Source organism: Herpailurus yagouaroundi, unplaced genomic scaffold, assembly GCF_014898765.1.
Source record: "Herpailurus yagouaroundi ecotype Mexico unplaced genomic scaffold, PumYag 163, whole genome shotgun sequence".
Taxonomy (NCBI): Eukaryota; Metazoa; Chordata; class Mammalia; order Carnivora; family Felidae; genus Herpailurus; species Herpailurus yagouaroundi.
Genome location: NW_024412404.1, coordinates 7,676,781 through 7,696,962, shown reverse-complemented (window position 1 = coordinate 7,696,962; position 20,182 = coordinate 7,676,781). Strand labels below are relative to the sequence as shown.

Here is a 20,182-nt window from a genome sequence, read left to right as displayed (position 1 = left end):
ATAAAACCAAACAAAAGTATGAACTGAGTTGAGGGGGTATTTTATTGTATAAATGTGCTTATTTTTTTCAACATAACTCCAAATATGAAACATTTCTTATGCACATTTGTATGATATTTAGGCAAGTATCAATTTAAGGAAGTGTCTACTAGTTAACTATGCCAGATTATTATTTGTTGCAAGAAATTCCAACATCATATTCAGATATTAATAGTATTCATATATCTTTATAGGAACTTGAAGTACACACAGTGCTTCCATATACACTAACCCCTTGAAGGTGATAAATCTGATATTTATATTAAGTAGTAATTATTTGTGAGTTTCTTTACCTCACCCCCCCAAAATGGCAGCTAGTTGACATGGGCATCTAGTTCCTAATGTTAACAGCATCAGTTTTGACAGAAACTAGTTATAAATGGAGTAGTAGGAAAATCCAAGGATAGTGCTTGGATAGTGCTTGGATAATAAATAGTTAATATTTATTAACATAAATAGCCAAGGGGGAAATGTTATGGATAGGTGATGGTAAATTAACCATAGAGAATGTTTCAAGATTGATTATGACCCTGAAGTTTGTACCTATTTCCATTTACTAACTGACTTCTTTTTATTCATAATCATGGTTAAATGCTAAAAGTTAAAGCTGTGTTAAAGCTCAAAAATCAGTTCAAACTGAAGGCTGAAATACAAAGTTAGTGTTTCTCTTCTTACTTCTTCTCTCTTCCTTTCTCACTCCCTTTCCATAAAGCTATCCAGACTTCCCCAGCCTATTTTGTGCACTGTCAGTTCTGCATGTTAGTTCTTCAAAGTGTCTTCCTTTATTAGCTGTTGTTTGTTGCTGTGATTATCTGAGAGGGCTCAGATTGTTCTTTCAACATTTTATGTTGTCTTCAATTTGTAGTGCAGGTGAATTTTGATAAGAACACTGGGTCACCTGTGCTTTTCCAGATCTGCCTAAATCTTGACTGTAGCATCAGGTCTTTTCTACTTATTTCTTGTCTTCCTCCCTTGTTTGCATCTAATAAAGCATGCTTATTAGGTGCCACTTTCATAAAGAAAGTTTTTTTTTTCTTATTCCTCTTTGCTTGTTCATTGTGTTAATGTTTTAAATGGCCTTCTTCTTCCTCAGTATTCTTAAATGTATTTTTCAGAGAATCCAGTGGTGTCTAACCAAACATGCCAAACATCTGAATCTAACCTTCATTCTTCTTTTTTTTTTTTTTTTAAGTTTATTTATTTACTTTGAGAGAGAACACATGTGTACAGGTTAGGGGCAGAAAAAGAGAGAATCCCAAGCAGGCTCCACACAGTGTCAGCACTGAGCCGGATCAAGAGATGGATCTCTAACTGACCGAGCCACCCAGGAGTCCTGAACCCTTCATTCTTGCAGGACATGCTTTCTGGGTTGCTCCAAAGGGTAGAGATGAGGAATTCAGGAGATTTTTGTTCAATTTAAAGAAATAGCTAACAGTTAAAGCTGTCAATCTAACAAAAAGAAACCTATCCCATGAAGTCCTGGGCCCCCAGTGTGGAAACATGCCATCAGAAATTAGATAACTATTAGTCATGGAGGTGGGAGAAATCATTTCCACAGTGAGAGAACCCAGACTAATTGGCCATCAAGTTTCTGTTCAACTATCAGTTTCTATAATTGTAAAGTTCAAAAGATTTGTGATTATAAAGTATCATGACTCCGATTAGCTATTTTTCATTCACTTGTCTCATTTTACTTACTTTTATCCTTCAATATCCCTATGTATGGTTTATAGTACTTATTCAAGGAAGAAAGTAGTTCTTTTGGAAATACTCTGTGGATCACTTTCACAGCTCCAGCTGGACTCGAAGATGTAAGACTTATGTATTTTTTTTCTCATGCACATTCAATTATTGTTATTATATGGCTTCTCCTGTCAGTTCCAAACTTGGTACAGACATTAATTGGTTTCTCCTTCAACTAATATTCTCTGTCCCAACCTAGTATTTTATCACATTACTTGGTTTCATTTTCATCTTGTCATTATTAACATCTGAAACTATATTATTATTTATTCTACATGCTTATTTGCTTCTCAACTTTACTGTATTCCCTATAGTTTTCAAGCTTCAAGGATATAAATGTCTAAGAAAGACCCTGTTCTATAGTTAAAATGCACAATAGCTCTGGCTAATGAATGCATTCATAAATAAATAGATGATCTAATGAACTACTCTTCTACTTTTGCATCTAACAGCTTATGACATAAAAGGGAAGACATTATTTGCCCAAGTGCTCTTTCCTTTGGAAAGACATTTCCATCCAGTCATCTTGTGTTACAGAGAGCAAGGGTCATACCTTATTCATATTTCTATCTATCACATTGCCTAGCAAAGCAGCTTGCACATCACCAATAACCAATAGTTATCTGTCAAATGAATGGGTTAATTAACACCCTTCTTGGAAGTGAAATCGTTTTTCCTAAAGAGTCCTAAAAAGTGAAATCTTTCATGATTCAAGACAGAAATAAGATGGGCTGTGTTTGTTTTGGGCCCCAAAAAGAATTCAAGAAAATGGGAGCCAGGGATAGTGTAAGCGTAGGGCAAGAATTATCTGCCAATTCCTGAATGTATAAAGCTGATTGCACCACAAGTTTACATGAGCATCAATATTTTCTTTTGTAATTGCGGCTGATAATCTGTCATTCTTATACTGCAGGTTTGTTATGTATATCAAAATCAATACATATCAAAATCAATAATCTGTAGGAACCTGCTTTTTAGTTTTTAAATTATCATACAGTGGAAACTTACTGTTATGAGTAACATTAAAACTTCTGTGAAACCAAGGGTCAACAATCTGTTTAATCCACAAGTAAGACTCACAAGTACCTTCAGTTTTAACTAGCAGGAGAATGAGGTGGGAGCGGTGGGATGACAAAGGGAAGAGGCAAAAATAAAAAAGAAAAACAACAAAAAGGGAGAAAGAAAAAGAAAGAAAATATAAAACATACATGGTGAGATTGCACAGAGAGGGTATAACCAAGATGGAACTAGAGAAGAGGGAGTAGAACCAAGAGACAAAGTAATTGTATCTGATGGGTATTTGAGAGTGGCACCAAGGTGATGAGGTAGGCCAAGATCCCTAAACTGGGGCTTCATCCATTTGCAAACAATAGGCTATGTGAGATCAGAGATAAGGTAGAGATGTGTATTTCAACCCAACACAGGATTAGCCAAGAAGAACTATCATTCCATGGAAATAGGGAAGTCCAATTGCCAGAGGCAATATGACATGTACTTGTTCATTGATAAAATAGAAACTGCAGGGGCTCCTGGGTGGCTCAGTCAGTTGAGCTTCTGACTTCAGCTCAGGTCATAACCTCATGGTTCATGAGTTTGAAGCCCTCATTGGGCTCTCTGCTGTCAGTGCAGAAGCCACTTTGGATCCTTGTCCCCCTCTCTCTCTGCACCTCTCCCGCTTGCACTCTCTGTCTCTCAAAAATAAGTAAACATTAAAAAATTATTTAAAAAAATAGAAACTACATCAAGAATATATGCTCATGCTTCCTAAGACTCTCTTCTTATGTGGGTGATATGGAACTTTGTTTCCAAGAATCAGACTGTGGCAGGAGGCCCCCGTCTAGTAGTAGGGTATGGTCTTCAGAATTCTCAGTATAAGCTGCAGTGCAAATGACTTGAATGCCTTTACTTTTGTCCAGTTTGGCCCAGCAGAAACCTCTGTAATTCCACCAGCCTGGCCTGGCATATCTCCACAGTTAGTTACCATGTGCATGGCTTAATGACGAGAACATAACCTTTGAAAAGAAAATTAAATCATGAATCTCACTTTGGTGATACTTGGGAGCTATCTGAGTATGTGCAAAACTAGAAAGGATGCCCCAGCTTTGCTCTCAGAAGACAGAGCAGAACCTACAATTCCTAGCCCTTCAAGTATTGGCCATGCTTCCAAAAATAGCAGCTATGTTTAAAAATAAATTGTCCTTTTCTTCCTTGACTTTTAAAAAAATTTATAATGTTTTCTGGTTTTCAACTTGAATTCACCTTTAACCTTTAGTTCTTTGCTGTTAAAAAAACACCTAAAAATAATTCCTGTTGTCTTTACTATAGCATCTGTGCTTACAGGAATAAACTGTTTTTAGTTGTTCTTTAACTTACATAATGCTTCCTTCTCTAATATCCAGTATCCAAAGTGGGGGGTAATAAAAACATGTGATTATGGTCATTTGTAATTTCTATTTAGAACTAACTTAGAAAAGAAGGAAGATGAATTATACATGAGTATATGTTTAAGGTATCTGCGTGCATATTTAAAAGTTTTAGAATAAAAGAGTGTTTTAGGATAACCATTCATAGCTGCCTTTCAGGCACTTATTTAAAGGCAAAATGTCCTTTGCGAATTTGACATTTGTTTTGAACCTTTAAAATAAATATATTCTTATTTCTGGTTCTTCTTTTTCATGCCTTCTGGTAACCTACTGTTTGGTAATACCTAGTAGAGGCAAGACGACAACATAAACTTCACAGCTTTGTATACTTTTATTTGCAACTGGGATAGTGAATTTATTAATTGTTCTCTTCCAAACATGTATTTTTTTAAGAACTAGGATATGTAAGTTCCTGGCTTGTCTTCCTACTGCTCTCCCTGGGTCCATATGTTCTGGGAAACCTATGCATGAATTATCCATGGACCATTCCTCAGTAAGTCTACAGCCTCTAGTTCAAGAACTAAGACATGCATATACATAACTCTAAGGCAGAAAGGGGTGACAGTCTCAAGAGAGGTACTATAAGATGGCAGAAATGTTCCAAGGGACTAAGTTGGTATTTCCTGCTTTAGGCAACTGGAAAGACTTTCTGGAAAAGATTATGTTTGAGCTGTGTGTTTAAATGGTAATCTCTAAAGCGAGTCCATAAGAAAATACTTGAAATTGTATTTATGTTTGTTATCAGAAATGTTAACAGTTGTATTCTTACCAGTATTTTATGTATGATTGACACTAATACTCTCCTTTACTGCATACTTCAGACAAGAGAGTTCTATAGCCTAGGAAGGTTGATTATGGTGCCTTTACTTGTTCAATAGCTTTCAACTATTGAACAGTTAATATGTGCCTGATTAACTGGATTTATGAATTATACCATATAGCTTTAACTAAGCTAAACTTCATTCAATTGGATCTGTTTTTGAATTTTTTAGGGAAAAAAAAAAACATGGATTGAGGACAATTAAAAAAAGAAGCCCAAACAAAGAACAAGATGTTAGAGTTGGCAATTCTGTTTATTCTTAGCAGGAGATATTGGTCAGCCACATTACAAAGTTAAAATCAATGACGATCTAATAAAAATTGACAAGAACTGGGCCAATGAAATTAATTATCAAGAAGAATGCTTGAAGAATGGATTTACATTCTCGAATCCTCATGTTAAATTTTTCCTTAAGGGTGTATATTGTGTCTTGAGATTGTTTTTAATGACATTATCATTAGCAAGATATTTAAAATAGTGTTTTCATCTTTAATTGATCTCTGTATAATTTATATTTCTATATGTCTTTTATAATAGGCTTAATTTATTAGCACACATGTAACATAACTAAAATAGGGAAAGAGAGGAGATGAAGATAAAATGTGTTATCTCATTCTACACTTGACAGAGCACACTGAATAAGGGCCCAAAGTAACCTATTTGGCTAAAACTATGGATGTTTTGCTATTTAAAGCAGCAAAAGTTCAATGTGAAGAGGGGATGGCTTTAGAAAGCCAGCTCCTACCATAAGCGTATTTAGCTTTCTTGGAACTGATCTCATGGAACAGTCACCATCTTAATGATTTTAGCCTCTGGGAAAATGTCATTTTTTCCCATTGGGGAAAAAAGTTTATTCATCTTCGGACTGTGAGCCATAGAAATGAATTCTGTGAGACTCTCTTGAGAGGGGCAAATTTGGATTTTATTCGGAGTAACCATCATCCTATCATATGGCCATTGATTTTCTTGTTTCCTATGACTTTCTTCCCAAATAACCCCCCCCCCTTAATTGGAGACCCTGTATCTCACATTTTAAGGAATATTTTCAAAAAAAGGAACACTGGGGTTCAGGGAGGAGCTCTGGGTAGGAGCAAAAGCCAGCCATCTCAGTCAAGTTCAATATGCTTGCATGCCATCATTAAAGTTTTCAAAAGAATTTCAGGAAACCTTTGAGGCCTATTTTCAGAAACAGAGAACTGGCAGGCCTTGACTAAAATAGACCCCCATAGAGAGGGGTGGAGGAGATCTGTGGTCCAATGCAAACTGACACCTTGACCCTAGGCACTGCTGAGGCAGCACCAAAGCACCCATGCCTGACAAAGAACAAAAAAGTCTGGAATGTTAAAAAAAAAAAAAAAAAAAGAGGAAGTTAGAAAAAAGAAAATCTAAGCCCTGACATTCTTTTCTATCCCTTTCTATTGTAATTTTGGTTTAATAAGAAATAAATCATTAAGCACACAGTTCGAAACTAGGTTATGGTCCTTTGAATATAGTTCATTCTGATATCAACATGTGACCCTCGAGACTGAGCCCTCCAATATGAAAGCAGATCCAAATGACTAAGTATGGTATGAGTCTATTTTATTCCCAGGCAAGAGATTTTGAGGGCAAAGGCCAGCACACACAGACAAGAGGGTGGATCACACAGCTGAGCTGCATGGCTAAGGTTTTACAATGATATTGATTTAACTTCTTCTAATTGAGGAGCCATTCAGGATAGTGTCTCCCAGAGCATTAGATAAATAATTGGATATCATGCCTGACAGAGGGAGAAAGTAAAAAATAATGTGAGTCTGAACTAGAGCAGATTATTTCATTCATATTTTAAAACCATACCCTTTACTTTAAAGAAATCAACTTTGGGTCACTGCACAATAAAATAAATTCAATAAAGCATATAAATCAATGGAGAGCAGCAACAGTGGCACATTAACATGAAAACTAACTGCATAAAAGAGTGTGTATCGAATCACGCTCAATCTGAATAAGCCAATTGAAAACGGCAGACTTTGTAATATCTTAAAACTTAATAAGCTGTAGCTCCATCTAACTGGATTAGGGAAGGGAGGGAGGCCATCCCAAAGATCTGCTGGCAGTTTTCCTCATCTAAGAAGCAATGAGAAGGCCAGATACTGGTAGCAAGCTAGACCCTTGAACCAGCTCTGCATCCAATCTATGACCTGTGGTAAGTCTTTACTGACTTTCGTGCCCATATATTTTTTCTTCAACTGGACCTTGATAACATTAGGCTGTGACTAGATAAGAAGTGAGTTGGTATGTAGGCTTTAAGGAGGTCAAATGCGAAATATTAAAAACTATATTATTTCCATAAATTGAAGATGATTATTTTCTAAGCCCATAAAATTTGGTCTGATATTAAAGGAGCAGGAGCAGCCAGTATATCACAGTGGTTTAAGGGAAGCTGGAAAAAATGCCCAGGCTCTGTAAGAGATCATGTACATGATTAATGCTGAAGCCAATGCCAACAGGAACAAAGAGGAACTCCCACAGTCAGAGAGTGTGATTGTATTTACAGTACATTGGCTTTGATTAATGTGCACACTCAGAGAAGTAATGTGTGGAAGGCCAGAAGAGACCTGTTTTCAAATGTTGGTGCTGAGTACAGATTTTCCATTATGTCCTGCAAGGGTATTGATGACTAAAAATTTAAAAGTCTTTTTTGTGGGGGAGAGGGTGCCAGAGGGGTTACTTTCCCATGCATGTGGAAACATATAAATTGATTTCCTTGTAATGCTCACTACCCATAAGAGTCTGGAGAGCCACCCGTGAGAAGTTTATCCCTTAATTCAGTTTCAATAACCAATTGCTTCCAAGAGGTTTCTTATGTGATTTTAACTCTAATGGTCTCCCTAAATGACCCCTTTAAGTATACAGTGGGTATAGTTTCTGAATATCTAATGGAAACATATTCCAGAGTTTTCAAAGCCTGTAGGTCCCAAAGAAAAAATGACTACATGTAATAATCACCTGAGAAACGTTCTGCATCTACCCCAGAATAGGATTCCTTGTCTCCTCTTGCCCCAAGCTAGAGTCTGATGTGCTTTCAGTGGTTGTATGTATTTCCTGTGTAGGCTTGGGAGGAAAGAAAGACATGCTAAATTAATGTGTAGTGGATGAGGAAGGAGAGCAGCACCGAGCACATGAAGTATCTCTTCAGGTAACCCCGGTTTTTCCAGATTTCCAAATTTCCCCAGTCCCCACTATTTGATATCAATTGTAAATAAAGGAACATACAGCTAGCAAACCATTAAGAACTGAGAACCTGACACTTTCATCGGCAGTTGGAATACTACAGATCACGTAAACAACCAACCAATGAGACAAACAAAAAACCAGCAAGCTGGAGAAGCAACCACCAGACCGCTGTCAATATGTTCAGGCTGATTTGATCAAAGTCCAAGAAAAGAAGTAGCTCCCTACTAGGAGCCAAGTCTGACTACTTGGTAGTGACTCGTGAGGACTGTGGTAGACTGAATGACGGCTCTCCAAGATGTCCACCCCTAATCCTGTGAATCCTATGAGCCTGTGACCGTTACCTTCTATGGCAAATGAGACTTTGTAAATGTGATTACATTGGGGATACTGAGATGGGAAAATTATCCTGTATTATCTGGGTGGTTTTGAAGTAATAGCAGAGGTCCTTACAAGAAAGAACAGGACGTCAGAAAGAAGAAAGCCACTATTGTAATGACGGAAGTGGCAATTATAGTTATGCACTTAGAAGATGAAGAAGCCACAGGCCACGGGATACAGGTGGGCACTAGAAGCTGAAAAAGGCAAGGGAATAGATTCTCCCCCTCAGAGCCTCCAGAAGGAACCAGCCCTACTGGTGCCTTGATTTTAGTCTTGTGAAACTTATTTTGGACTTCTGACCTCCAGAACTGCAAGATAATAAATTTGTGATGTCCTAAGTTGCCAAGTTTGGGATAATTTGTTACAGCTGCAGTAGGAAACTAATACAAGAATTCTGTGTGAGGAAGAATTAGCAGACCAACTAATACAAGATGTGATTGCAGTTGTAGATATAGAGGGAGCAGTGAGAATCAGCATCCATGCAACTACCAACTCTAGTTTTCCTTTAGGTCAGTACAAGAATGTCCTTGTGTTGGGAAGAATAGATAAGTGTGGCAGTATGTCTAAGATGTCTATGATATTTACAAGTGATATTAAAACAACCTATTTAATTAGTCAAAACTGGGGCTGAGGTCAGTAGAAAAAACTTCTACCAATAGACAACAATTTTCACCAGTGGTAGAATTCTCAAATGAACATTAATGGCTTCATTTTTGGTTCTAGAACTCTTCTGATGGTCAATCCCACCACTAGGCTGTATCTCTCTCTGAATCGAAAGTCAAAAGTCCAGCTGAGAGACAAAAACACAATTGTGACTTTCCTTTTGTTCCCCTTACATACATCTGCTTTCAGACCCAAGGAGAATGAAAAAAAAAATTTAATAAAACAAGGAAAAGACAAATGTCATGATGCTGATAAAAGAAATGTAATCAAAAGAGGTTATTTATTTCATAACTTTTGAAACTAGTAAGATAGAATATGATGCCTTCATAAAACTCCACTCAGAAAAATGCCTAGGAATCTCTTTCTCGTTCTTTTGTATTTTCTTACAAACGATTGAAGCCTTCCACTGAGTCAGAGCTATCCACTGAATTTCAGTGCTTCAAAATGAATACTAACAGAAAACCTAAGATCATGCTTCCACCTATATTATTTCCTTTTAATTGGCTCTGAAGGTAGTAATGCCTTTAACTCCTTGCTTTTAAATTTAGACCAACCAATATTCATATACCTTGAAGAAAAGTTAGGAAACTTTGACCTTTTAGGCTTCTTCTTTTATTTTTTTGTTTTTGTTTTTTGTTTTTGTTTTTGTTTTTTATTTTTTGAGAGAGAGAGCGCACAGACACACCCACACACAGGTGCATGTGCACAGGGGAGGGGCAGAGGAGAAAGAGAGAGACCCTAGGAGGCTTCATGCCTAGCACGGAGCCTGATGGAGGGGCTGGATCTCATGACCATGACCTGAGATGAAATCAAGAGTTGGATGCTCAGCCAAATGAGTCACCCAGGCACACCTATGCTTCTGTCTTCTTATTTAGAGTGAAGATAACAGATTCTAGGAACAGAAAGAACACGTAAGGTAGCATAACTTGTGGTATGCACAAGTATCCATGATATGGCTACTCTTAAATTTGTGGAGTGATGCACAATGCTGGGTGTGAGAATCAAGTGAGAAAATTGAGCAATTTAACAGTTCCGGGAACAGGGTGAGCATACAAAATGTTTTTTATCATGTATGCTTTCAGTATAAAATTATACAAAAATAGTAAAATCTTCACACTTAGGAAGAATTAGATAATGTTTTCTGTTTTATTAAAGAAAAAAATAAAAACATCTGGTTAGCAGACCTCTTTTTTGCCTATAACTTAAAAACCAACTTTACTAAGGAAATGCTTCATTCTAATTCTACTTCTGCTTCCACCTAGGCATTTAGTGTTTTCATGAAATCACTTCATGAAATCCTTCTCTAAATATTATAGTCTGTCTAAGATTTGATACAATGCTAACAAGTAGAGGGTAAATTAGGGAATTTGAGGGCTGAACAATAGAGAAAAGTTTTATGCCTCATTTTTTTTAGAAAACCAGTTTTTTAGGTTTGAGAAAGGGAGTTCCTACTTCCTACATGCACAACCCCCCCCCACACACAGACACATACAACAATATCAGCAGTAGAGTCAGCAATAATTATAACAATAATAACTCAGTGTTTTCTCCAGGTCGGTCCCCAAAAGGATCTCTAAAATAAGCCCTATGCTTGTTTCATAAACAAATACAAGATTGAACATGAAAGACTATGATTACCATGCACAAACTAAAACTCATGTAGTTTTTATTTTTAATAATAGGCCATCTACATTGTGATCATTTCAAAATAAAAAATAGAATTGGTGTTCTGCCCAGGCAGAGTATATGTCTCATAATCTCAGCTGTATTGGTGAAGAGCTTTGGTACCTTCCCAATGTTTCTCAATGACCTGGTGACATCCAAAGTACCCTTCACAGAAAACACAGACTTCTGTGGCTAAAAACAAAATATAGGATTTTAGCATCCCTGGGAGTATGTACAGAGGAAATGCTAAAAAATGGATTCTGGAATACAAGTTGGAGTGACATTTCTTACCTTGATCCCTAAAATCTACTGTGAGATTCCTTTCCTTTCTCAAGTCAGATATGTGGATGCAGCAGATCCAGCACAGAGCTGTGAAACTTTAGGGAACAGGGTATCTTGTAGGTAGAAGACCTGGTTCTTAAATGGCTATGTGGTGTATCATCCACGAGCCCACAATCCACCCCGACTGTGATGTGAGATAAGAATGAATTTTATTGTGTTAAGCCACTAAGATATTTTGATGTTACAGTAGACTACTCTGAATAATATGGAACGAGAGGAGCAGAAGTGAAAAAAAAAATGTATACAATTCTCAGACAATATTTCCCTTCTTTCATGGGGCAACACATTTTTCCAAATCGAATCCCAAAGGTTCCTTAGTGTATTAATTACTCAGGATGATTGTTAGTGAATTATTCACTTGCTGATTTTCTAAGGACTTTTCTAGAGTCCTCAAAACTTGAGAATAACACTTTATAAGAAAAAGTAACATGCAGAGGGAGAGAGGTGCCTAATTAAAATTTCATGATTGAATAGTAGGAGAACAGTGTGTCCTTGCTTGAGTCTGGTACCTCTCTTTATGTCATCACTTTTGGTTGCTTTCATGATAATTACTTTTTTTTTTCTTTTGTATCTAATTTCAGAATTACAAGTAAAAGAATTCTGGTGGTACTCTTGTAGAGCCAAATCACTTATTTTGGGAAGTTTTTACTACCAAAAAGATGTCACTTTATAAGGAGTTAAAGAACAACCTTGAACAACAATAATGACTATGAACACAGAGTTTATGTGTGTGTATATTTTATATTCTTATGAGAGGATATTATGACCAAGGTTATACAAAGCCATGTTGTCATCAGGTATAAGAAAGAACTCAATTGAATCAAGTCTGTTCATATTGTTTGGCAAGTACTGTAATTTTTAAATAAAAAAGGCAAAAGAAAATTTTTTAAACATACCATTATTCACAAAGGGATGAGGAAAAGAAAAAGTTAACATTTGCTGAGCATCTAATATGTGCCAAATATTGTGAAAAATATGTGATTTTATTAGTCCTTACCATGTGGCAAGTATCACAATCCTTTTAAGGAAGAGAAAATAAGCTCAGACCAACAGTTACTTACCCAAGGCTATATAGCTAATAAGTAGCAGTACTGGGAAGCAGGCAAAATGTATTTACCAAGTCTATTCATTTCACTCTATTGCAGCGCCAAGTTTGAGTGTTAGAATTAAATGAAATAACTATGTCTAAAGCTAAGATTGTCAGATAAAAGTTCTATTTCTTGTATTATAAATAGACATCAAAGTGTGATCTCCCCTCTAGCATGGCTTATGTAATGGCTGAATTTGAATTTGGTGTTAAGAATTCAAGGAAAGGGGGTTGGGGGCACCCGGGTGGCCCACTGGGTGAAGCTTCCAGCTCTAGGTTTCAGCTCAGGTCATGATCTCATGGTTCATGAGTTCGAGCCCCGCATCCAGTTCTGCACTGAAGCATAGAGCCTGCTTGGGATTCTCTCCCTCTCTCTCTGTCCCCACCCTGTTCACAATGCCTCTGTCTCTCTCAAAAATAAATAAACTTAAAAAAAATTAAAAATAAAAGAATCCAAGGAAAGGGGGAGAGGGAGGACGGACACTGATCTAACAGAAAAAAAGTAGTAGTATCTCAAGAAAGAAATCCCAGGACTTTAGTCTACTAAACCATTTTAACCATTGTCATGACTTTAGAAGTCCATGTAATGTTAGACATCTTTATTTTGTTGGGACTAGAAGACAGATTCAGGTTATCTTCCTTGAAGCCATTGTGCATAAGCCAGTCACTCTTGGTGGCCCTCTCAACCACCCAGCACCTAAATCTAATCCGTGGCTTTGCTTTCTATTGCATTCATGCTAACTGCCATCACTGGCTAAGGAGATCTTTTTAATATTTTTCCCTATAGTTATTTTATTACTTTTTAATTGAGGTATAATTGACATATAACATTGTATTAGTTTCAGGTGTTAAAAATGATTCAATATTTGTATGGTGAAATTATCACCACAATAAGTCTAGTTAGCATATTAAAATTAATATTTTAATTTTATCCTAGTGTGTTTTATTGAAAGAAGTAGAGGATAGTCTTTAAAAGCAGATTCTGTGGCCAGTTTGCCTGAGGTCAAATCCCACCTCCAATACTTACTATCTGTGTAACTTAATAAAATATATATTTAACATCTCTCTCCTTCAGTTTCCTCATCTGCAAGATAAGGATAATAATAATTCTAAACTCATAAACAGATCATTTTGTTTATGGAATAACACCTAGCACATAGATAATGTTAAATGTATTAGCTACTATTATGGAACAAAGTATATACTATCATTGTTTTCACCAATTAAATGAACCACAACATCTCGAGACTTACTCTTTTTTTTAATTATTTTTAATGTTTATTCATTTTTGAGAGCGTATGAGTGGGGAAGGGGCAGAGAGAGGGAGACACAGAATCTGAAGTAGGCTCCAGGCTCTGAACTGTCAGCAGAGAGCCCAACGCAGGGCTCAAGCTCACGAACTGTTAGATCATGACCTGAGCTGAAGTCGGACACTCAACTGACTGAGCCACCCAGGCACCCCGAGATTTATTCTTTATGAATATCAAAGGTGAACAGGATTAAAGGGATCGTTTTCGACCTTGAAAAGAGGAGTAATATTATGTTATCAAAAATGTAGGGGCTACAAAGTGTAAACTATATAATGAAGTATTTTTGTTTTCTTTTTAATCAGTAGCAGAAAATACCAAATCATTTCATAGATATTTTCTGTCCCTGAAAAGACAAAATAAGTCTATAAAACTGATATTTTCTCTTCTTAAACCAGATCCCTACTTAATTGAACTATTACCCATCAGCTGTATCATCTTATTTCTTGTGCTAATCCAAAGAGAAAGAAGGGAGAGGTGGATGACAGAAACAGGGTGAGGATGGGGAAGGAATGGGAGTCAAGGTTGGGGCAACGTCAAAAATGGCTGAGAGGTTTATGTTGTACCAATAAATCAAGTGTCAAAGGTATCCCTTTCACTTGTCTAAAATATTTTTCCATGGCATCAACATTGCTGGATTATTGCAACATTTCCCATTATACCTTCTAAACATATAGTTTAACAATTAGTTGGCAGACTCCCTTCTCTGGGGCTTGATCTGCTCTACTTTTGGGAAAAAAATTATTATTGCAACCAGTATTTATCAAAGATTTCTGGCCTCCAGTATCTTTAAAATATTTCTAAAGTTTATCCCATCCTCCTCTGGGTATCCTTCTCCGTAGGATCCAAACTCAATGATTTCAGACACGATTTGCTGACAGGAGATCCTGAGAACCCATTATGAAAATGAAGGCAGCAAACAACCTTTGAATGTATTTCCCAATTTAAAAAGCCTTCATTGCGTAGCACATTTCAGGCTGGAATGTTAAAAAATTTATCATAGTTTCGCTAATTGCAGCTTCCTCTGGAAGCTTGGCATGACGTGGAATCATTTGTAAAATGCGCATTTTGTTGGGCCCTCAGTAGGAAGTTTGCCAGGCAATACATTTAATTAGGACCGTGAAGCAGAGAATAATTGTGGTCTGTCATAATGTATTACTTTTAAATTCTACATGTGCTTAAGATAGTGGTCTCATAATAACACATGAATTTAAAGCTAAAGGCAATTTGCCTTTCATCAGTCCCAGGTTTTTATATGGGGAAATATATCACTTTGACGGGGAAGAGTACATTAGATGCATTCCTTAGATGTAACTCTTTGACCATTGTTTAAGCTGCAGGAGTGTTAGCTGCTCTCCTTAGAAGCACCTTTTGTCCATTTTAAGACCTTGAAAATTGATACCTTGCCTTGCAAGCTTAGACAGCTTTATTTAACTTTCTCTAGAGATGCACAGAAATAATGAAACACATTGCCTTTCTTGAAGATAACCATGTACATAACATCTAGTTCTGGCTAATGCATTAAGTAAATTTGATAAGAGCAACTCCAATTTTGTAATAATTAATGTCAATTTAAAAAAAATTACAAAACAACCTAGGTCAGCATATTCAAAGAGGAGAAGTATGGCAATAGCCATATGCTGAGGCCAGGTTTCCATTGTGTTAAGCATGCAGTTCCATGCTTTCAGGAAAACTTGCTTGTCGTGAATTTTAGAGGCAGTTTGGGGTGTATGGAACAGTTACATTCATGTATGTAGTCATTGTTTTTTGAGGAAAGAGAAGATAGAAAAATATCTCCTTATGTTATCCCACTCAAGAAGTACAGGAAGTACACTTCTTTCTTCTCCTACCTTGTAAAACCATAAATGAACCCAACTTTTATTCCATAGCGTTAGGAACCGAAATTAAAGTAACAACCACAATTTGCATTGTTGAATGCTTATTTTCCTTAAAGCCATGTTCTGATCACTTTTTAGACATTAGCTCATGTAATCCTTAGAAAGGCTCCACGTTGTTTGCATTTCCTATTACCACCAAGGAACCAGGGGCACAGAGTGGCTGTTTATCTTACTTGACTTATACAAACAGTGAGAAGTGGTCTCTTTTGGAAATAGTCCAAGATAGTGGGACTCCAGATTCATACTCAATTACTATTATATTACAATTAATTAATTGTGGAGAAGACATAATGTGGTGAAAACGCAATGCAATTAACTGAAAGACTATTAAAAAAAGATTATAAAGACGAAGATTAGGGGCGCCTGGGTGGCGCAGTCGGTTAAGCGTCCGACTTCAGCCAGGTCACGATCTCACCGTCTGTGAGTTCGAGCCCCGCATCATGGCTCAGAGCCTGGAGCCTGTTTCTGATTCTGTGTCTCCCTCTCTCTCTGCCCCTCCCCCGTTCATGCTCTGTCTCTCTCTGTCCCAAAAATAAATAAACGTTGAAAAAAAAATTTATATAAAAAAAAAAAAAAGAGGAAGATTAAAAAGTAAACTTGCTGACGAAAGCACAATAGTGCATAAGCAAGTCTCAATCTCAAGACTGAGGTTTACTCTAAAAAACACTTGGGAATGAAGATCAAATGGAGTCCAGCTTCTTGGCAATATTTCCTGAATCTCAACATAATGGGACTTCTTTTGTTTTTCATTTTTCATTTAATTCTGATGTCTAATTTGTGCCTTTCCAAAACTGAAGTTTGTATAAAGCAAATGGCCAGTATTCTGGGGTGCAAATCCCGTGTGTGTGTGTGTGTGTGTGTGTGTGTGTGTGTGTGCATTTGTATTTGTATCTTAGCATGAGCCACTGAAACTAATGTGTATTATTTTGCTTTAAGGGGCAAAGGACCACTAAAACATACAACTGATGTGATTTATGCCGCTAAAATGATATCAGAATCGGGATCAAGGATGGATGTCCTTGCTCGGCAGATTGCCAACCAGGTGAGTCCTTTCCAAATGAGGAAAGTCCATGCTGATTGCTCTCGACCATGAAACACTGATTAAGACGAAGTTGGGTTTTTAACTTCATCAGATTGCTTTTCCCTAAATTATTGTTTCAAAATCTTATTTCATAATTAATACACAAGTAGTGGGCAATTCATTCTAAGGAAAAGTTAATTATTTCTTAGGGCATTATTATTATTGTTGTTGTTTTTATTATTCATAGCGCTTTATTATTTCTTAGATGTTTGAGCTTCAAAAATATTCAAATTACTTAAAACACCAGCTTTTTGAGTTTCAAAAATATAGATGTAATATATATTTGAGTTTCAAATATAAATAAATTCAAATTATTCTAATAGACTGTAATACTCAATGTTAGTATTTTTTTTCTTAATACCTTATATTTGTAATTTTTATCTTCAAAAATCAATACCTTCCTAAATTCTATTATGTTATGTTTCAGCATTAACAATATATTCTGTCATTCTGTGTAAAAGACAAGTAGTAATTAGTAGAAAACTAAAGTGAATACATAAAATGTGGAAAGCATATATGCCTTATGGAGACAAATGCTAAAGTTTTTAAACACTTAGTTTCCTTCCTTTCTTTTTTTGTTTGTTTTATGTTTTAAATATTTTTAATTGAAGATAGTTGATATACAGTATTATATTTGTTTCAAGTGTACAACATAGTGATTTGACAATTATATATATCACAAAATGCTCACATGATAACTATTACTGACATCTGTCACTGTACAAGGTTATTACAATATTATTGACTATATTCCTTATGCTATCCTTTTCATCCCTGTGACTTATTTATTTTATACGTGGAAATTTGTACCTCTTAGCCCCCTTCACCTACTTCACCCATTCCCCTAATTGTCTTATCTCCAGCAACCACCAGATTGTTCTCTGTTTTGTTTTGTGTTTTAATTTTTAAATTATTTTATAATTTTATTTCATTTTTTGTTTTTGTTTGAAATATAATTAACATATAGTATTATATTAGTTTCAGGTGTACAATATAATTTTTCAACAATTCTATACATTACCCAGTTCCTTTTTTGAGATTTTTCATGTCTCTATTACAAGTTTCTAAGCAGCAGGGGTGCCTGGGTGGCTCAGTAGGCTAAACATCTGACTATTGGTTTTGGCTCAGGTCATCATCTCAGGGTTTCATGAGTTCAAGCCCTGCATTGGACTCTGTGCTGACAGCATGGACCCTGCTTGGGATTCTCTCCCTCTCCCTCTCTCTCTACCCCTCTCCAGCTCATGCTCTCTCTGTGTCTCTCAAAAGTAAATAAATAAACCTTAAAACAAATTTCTAAGCAGGAACTATATTATTAATTACCTTTTGCCAAACTTTAATAGAAAAATCTGTCGATTTCTTTAGTTAATATGTTGAGAAATCCAATTAATACTTCAAACTGATATATAGTATTACTTTGTAGGTTTTATATTACTTACCTTCATAATATATATTTATTTCCTTGTGGGAAAAAAGCACTTTTCCTTTTGACTTTGCAACTATTCTACATTATTTCTTGCCTATTACTTTGAGGGAAACTTTATTGGACTGCTTCTTATTCAGTCTTTTTTTTCTTTGCCTTTTGAAAAACAATTAGCTTTAAACTATATTATTAGATATTTCTGGATATAAGGGAAGGGAAACAAATAAAGAATACTGAGGCAAATATTTTTAAATATTTATTGAATATACATATGTTTTAAATATCTTGCTACTTTAAGCTTTCTAAACATCTTATGAATCTTGTTAGTATTTAGTATTTAGTATTTACAGTTAAAAACAAACTTTTCCTAATATAATTCAAAATACAGTATGAATAAATTATTGAAGCCCAAACCCACCCATGGTTTTCTAGATTTTAGAATTTTATTGCATTCATTTTATGAGAGAGACCAAATAGTAGTAGAACAGGTGAAACATAATGCATTAGAGAGATTTGTGTGTACTGATAACTTTTTAAATATTTAGTGCTTCCTGCCAGTGTGCCTCTGGTTTTTTTTTTTTTTTTTTTTGGAATGCAGTTTTCAAAGTTCAAATAATTGTGTCACTAGGAAGTTTCGTTTTCTTATATTGATCTTCTTCTTTAATTGCATCAGAATCACTTAGCTGTAGGTACTTTTATAATGTAGCTTTATTACATTATACCATTGTTTTTAGCTTTATTCAAATTAAATGGAAGAAAGTAAAAGTATTGTCTCACTTCCCACAGCTCTTACATTTTAAAAGAAGATTAAAGAAATAGTCATTGAATAATGAAGAATTACAGATGACCCTCTTTGGCTTTTTCCACTTCATATAGGAGAGTAGTTTCAAATTAATTACTTTTGTTCTGAACAAATAGGATTCTGAAGAATCAAAATTGAGAATTATGAGCCTGATCTTATTATCGAATCTTCTGGGGAGATTGTCTATGACTGTGCTTCTGACGTTGTTTGATAGATTAACAAAAAAAAATTTAGACAGAAAATAATATCTGAAATTTATTGTGGAATGCATATGAATAATATAAGCAAAGCAATTTTCAGTGTCTGTGTATTATGAAAAATATCTGCTGGGACATTGGTTGTTTTCTTTTTTGAACAACCTAATTAGTTCCAATTTTTTTTAACATTTTTTATGATTCTTTCTAGTCTATTTACTCTACTAGAGTGTCATAAGATCAAACATCAATCAATTTTCAATTCCACCCAATATGGACATATATCATAAGTCTATATATATATAGTGTTAAACCAATTTAGTTTCATTCTCTAAGGTTTCAGAGTCAAAGTTCATGTGCAGAGAGAAAGAAATGAAATCACATTAATTAGGGTTTCTAATTCTATCTACTTGGACTTTCTTTTTCCTTTTTTTTCCCCCGCCTTTCTTCTTTGTCTTGCTTCCTTGAACGTATTTGTTGTGTGTAGCCAAATACAATTTACTACTCTAGCTGTACCCTAATTTGCTGTTTTAACATCCAAAATTCCGACGTAGGCTCACTTGTCCCAATCAGCCAACATCTCTTGGGCTTCAGAAGTATCTACCTGGTGTGGTAGGTTATATAAGCCATTCAAGACTGTGTTGCTTAACTTCTGTAAAACTTTGGTACAAATTCTATCTCCATTAGGCAATATATTCCTAAAGGATGGGATGTTGTTAGCTATCACAATTCTTTTTTTTTTTTTAATGTTTATTTTGAGAGAGAGAGAGAGAGAGAGAAAGAGAGAGAGAGAAAGAGAATGAATGGGGGAGGGACAAAGAGAGAGGCAGCCACAGGATATGAAGCAGGCTCCAGGCTCCGAGCTGTCAGCACAGACCCCGACACAGGGCTCGAACGCACAAACCAAGAGATCATGACCTGAGCCGAAGTCAGATGCTCAACTGACTGAGCCACCCAGGCACCACTCCCGCTACAATTCTTAAACATGTTCCTCCTGAATAAAGAGAATAACAAATGAGAGAGAAGAACCCTTCTCACGAATCGAAAATTCCAGACTCCTAGTACACATCTCTTTAGATTACTCAACTCTACACTGTAATTCAT

The 20,182-nt window shown here is 35.8% G+C and overlaps 1 protein-coding gene across 2 annotated transcripts in view; it reads left to right on the top strand.

The window, feature by feature from the left end:
• The window catches only part of CTNNA3 (catenin alpha 3), a 1,766,595-nt gene that overhangs the window by 1,654,109 nt on the left and 92,304 nt on the right, over nt 1-20,182 (top strand). For both annotated transcript variants that reach the window (XM_040485152.1, XM_040485151.1), the window contains exon 16: nt 16,518-16,623. In XM_040485152.1, coding sequence (XP_040341086.1) covers nt 16,518-16,623 — 106 coding nt within the window. The remainder of the gene's footprint in view (nt 1-16,517; nt 16,624-20,182) is intronic.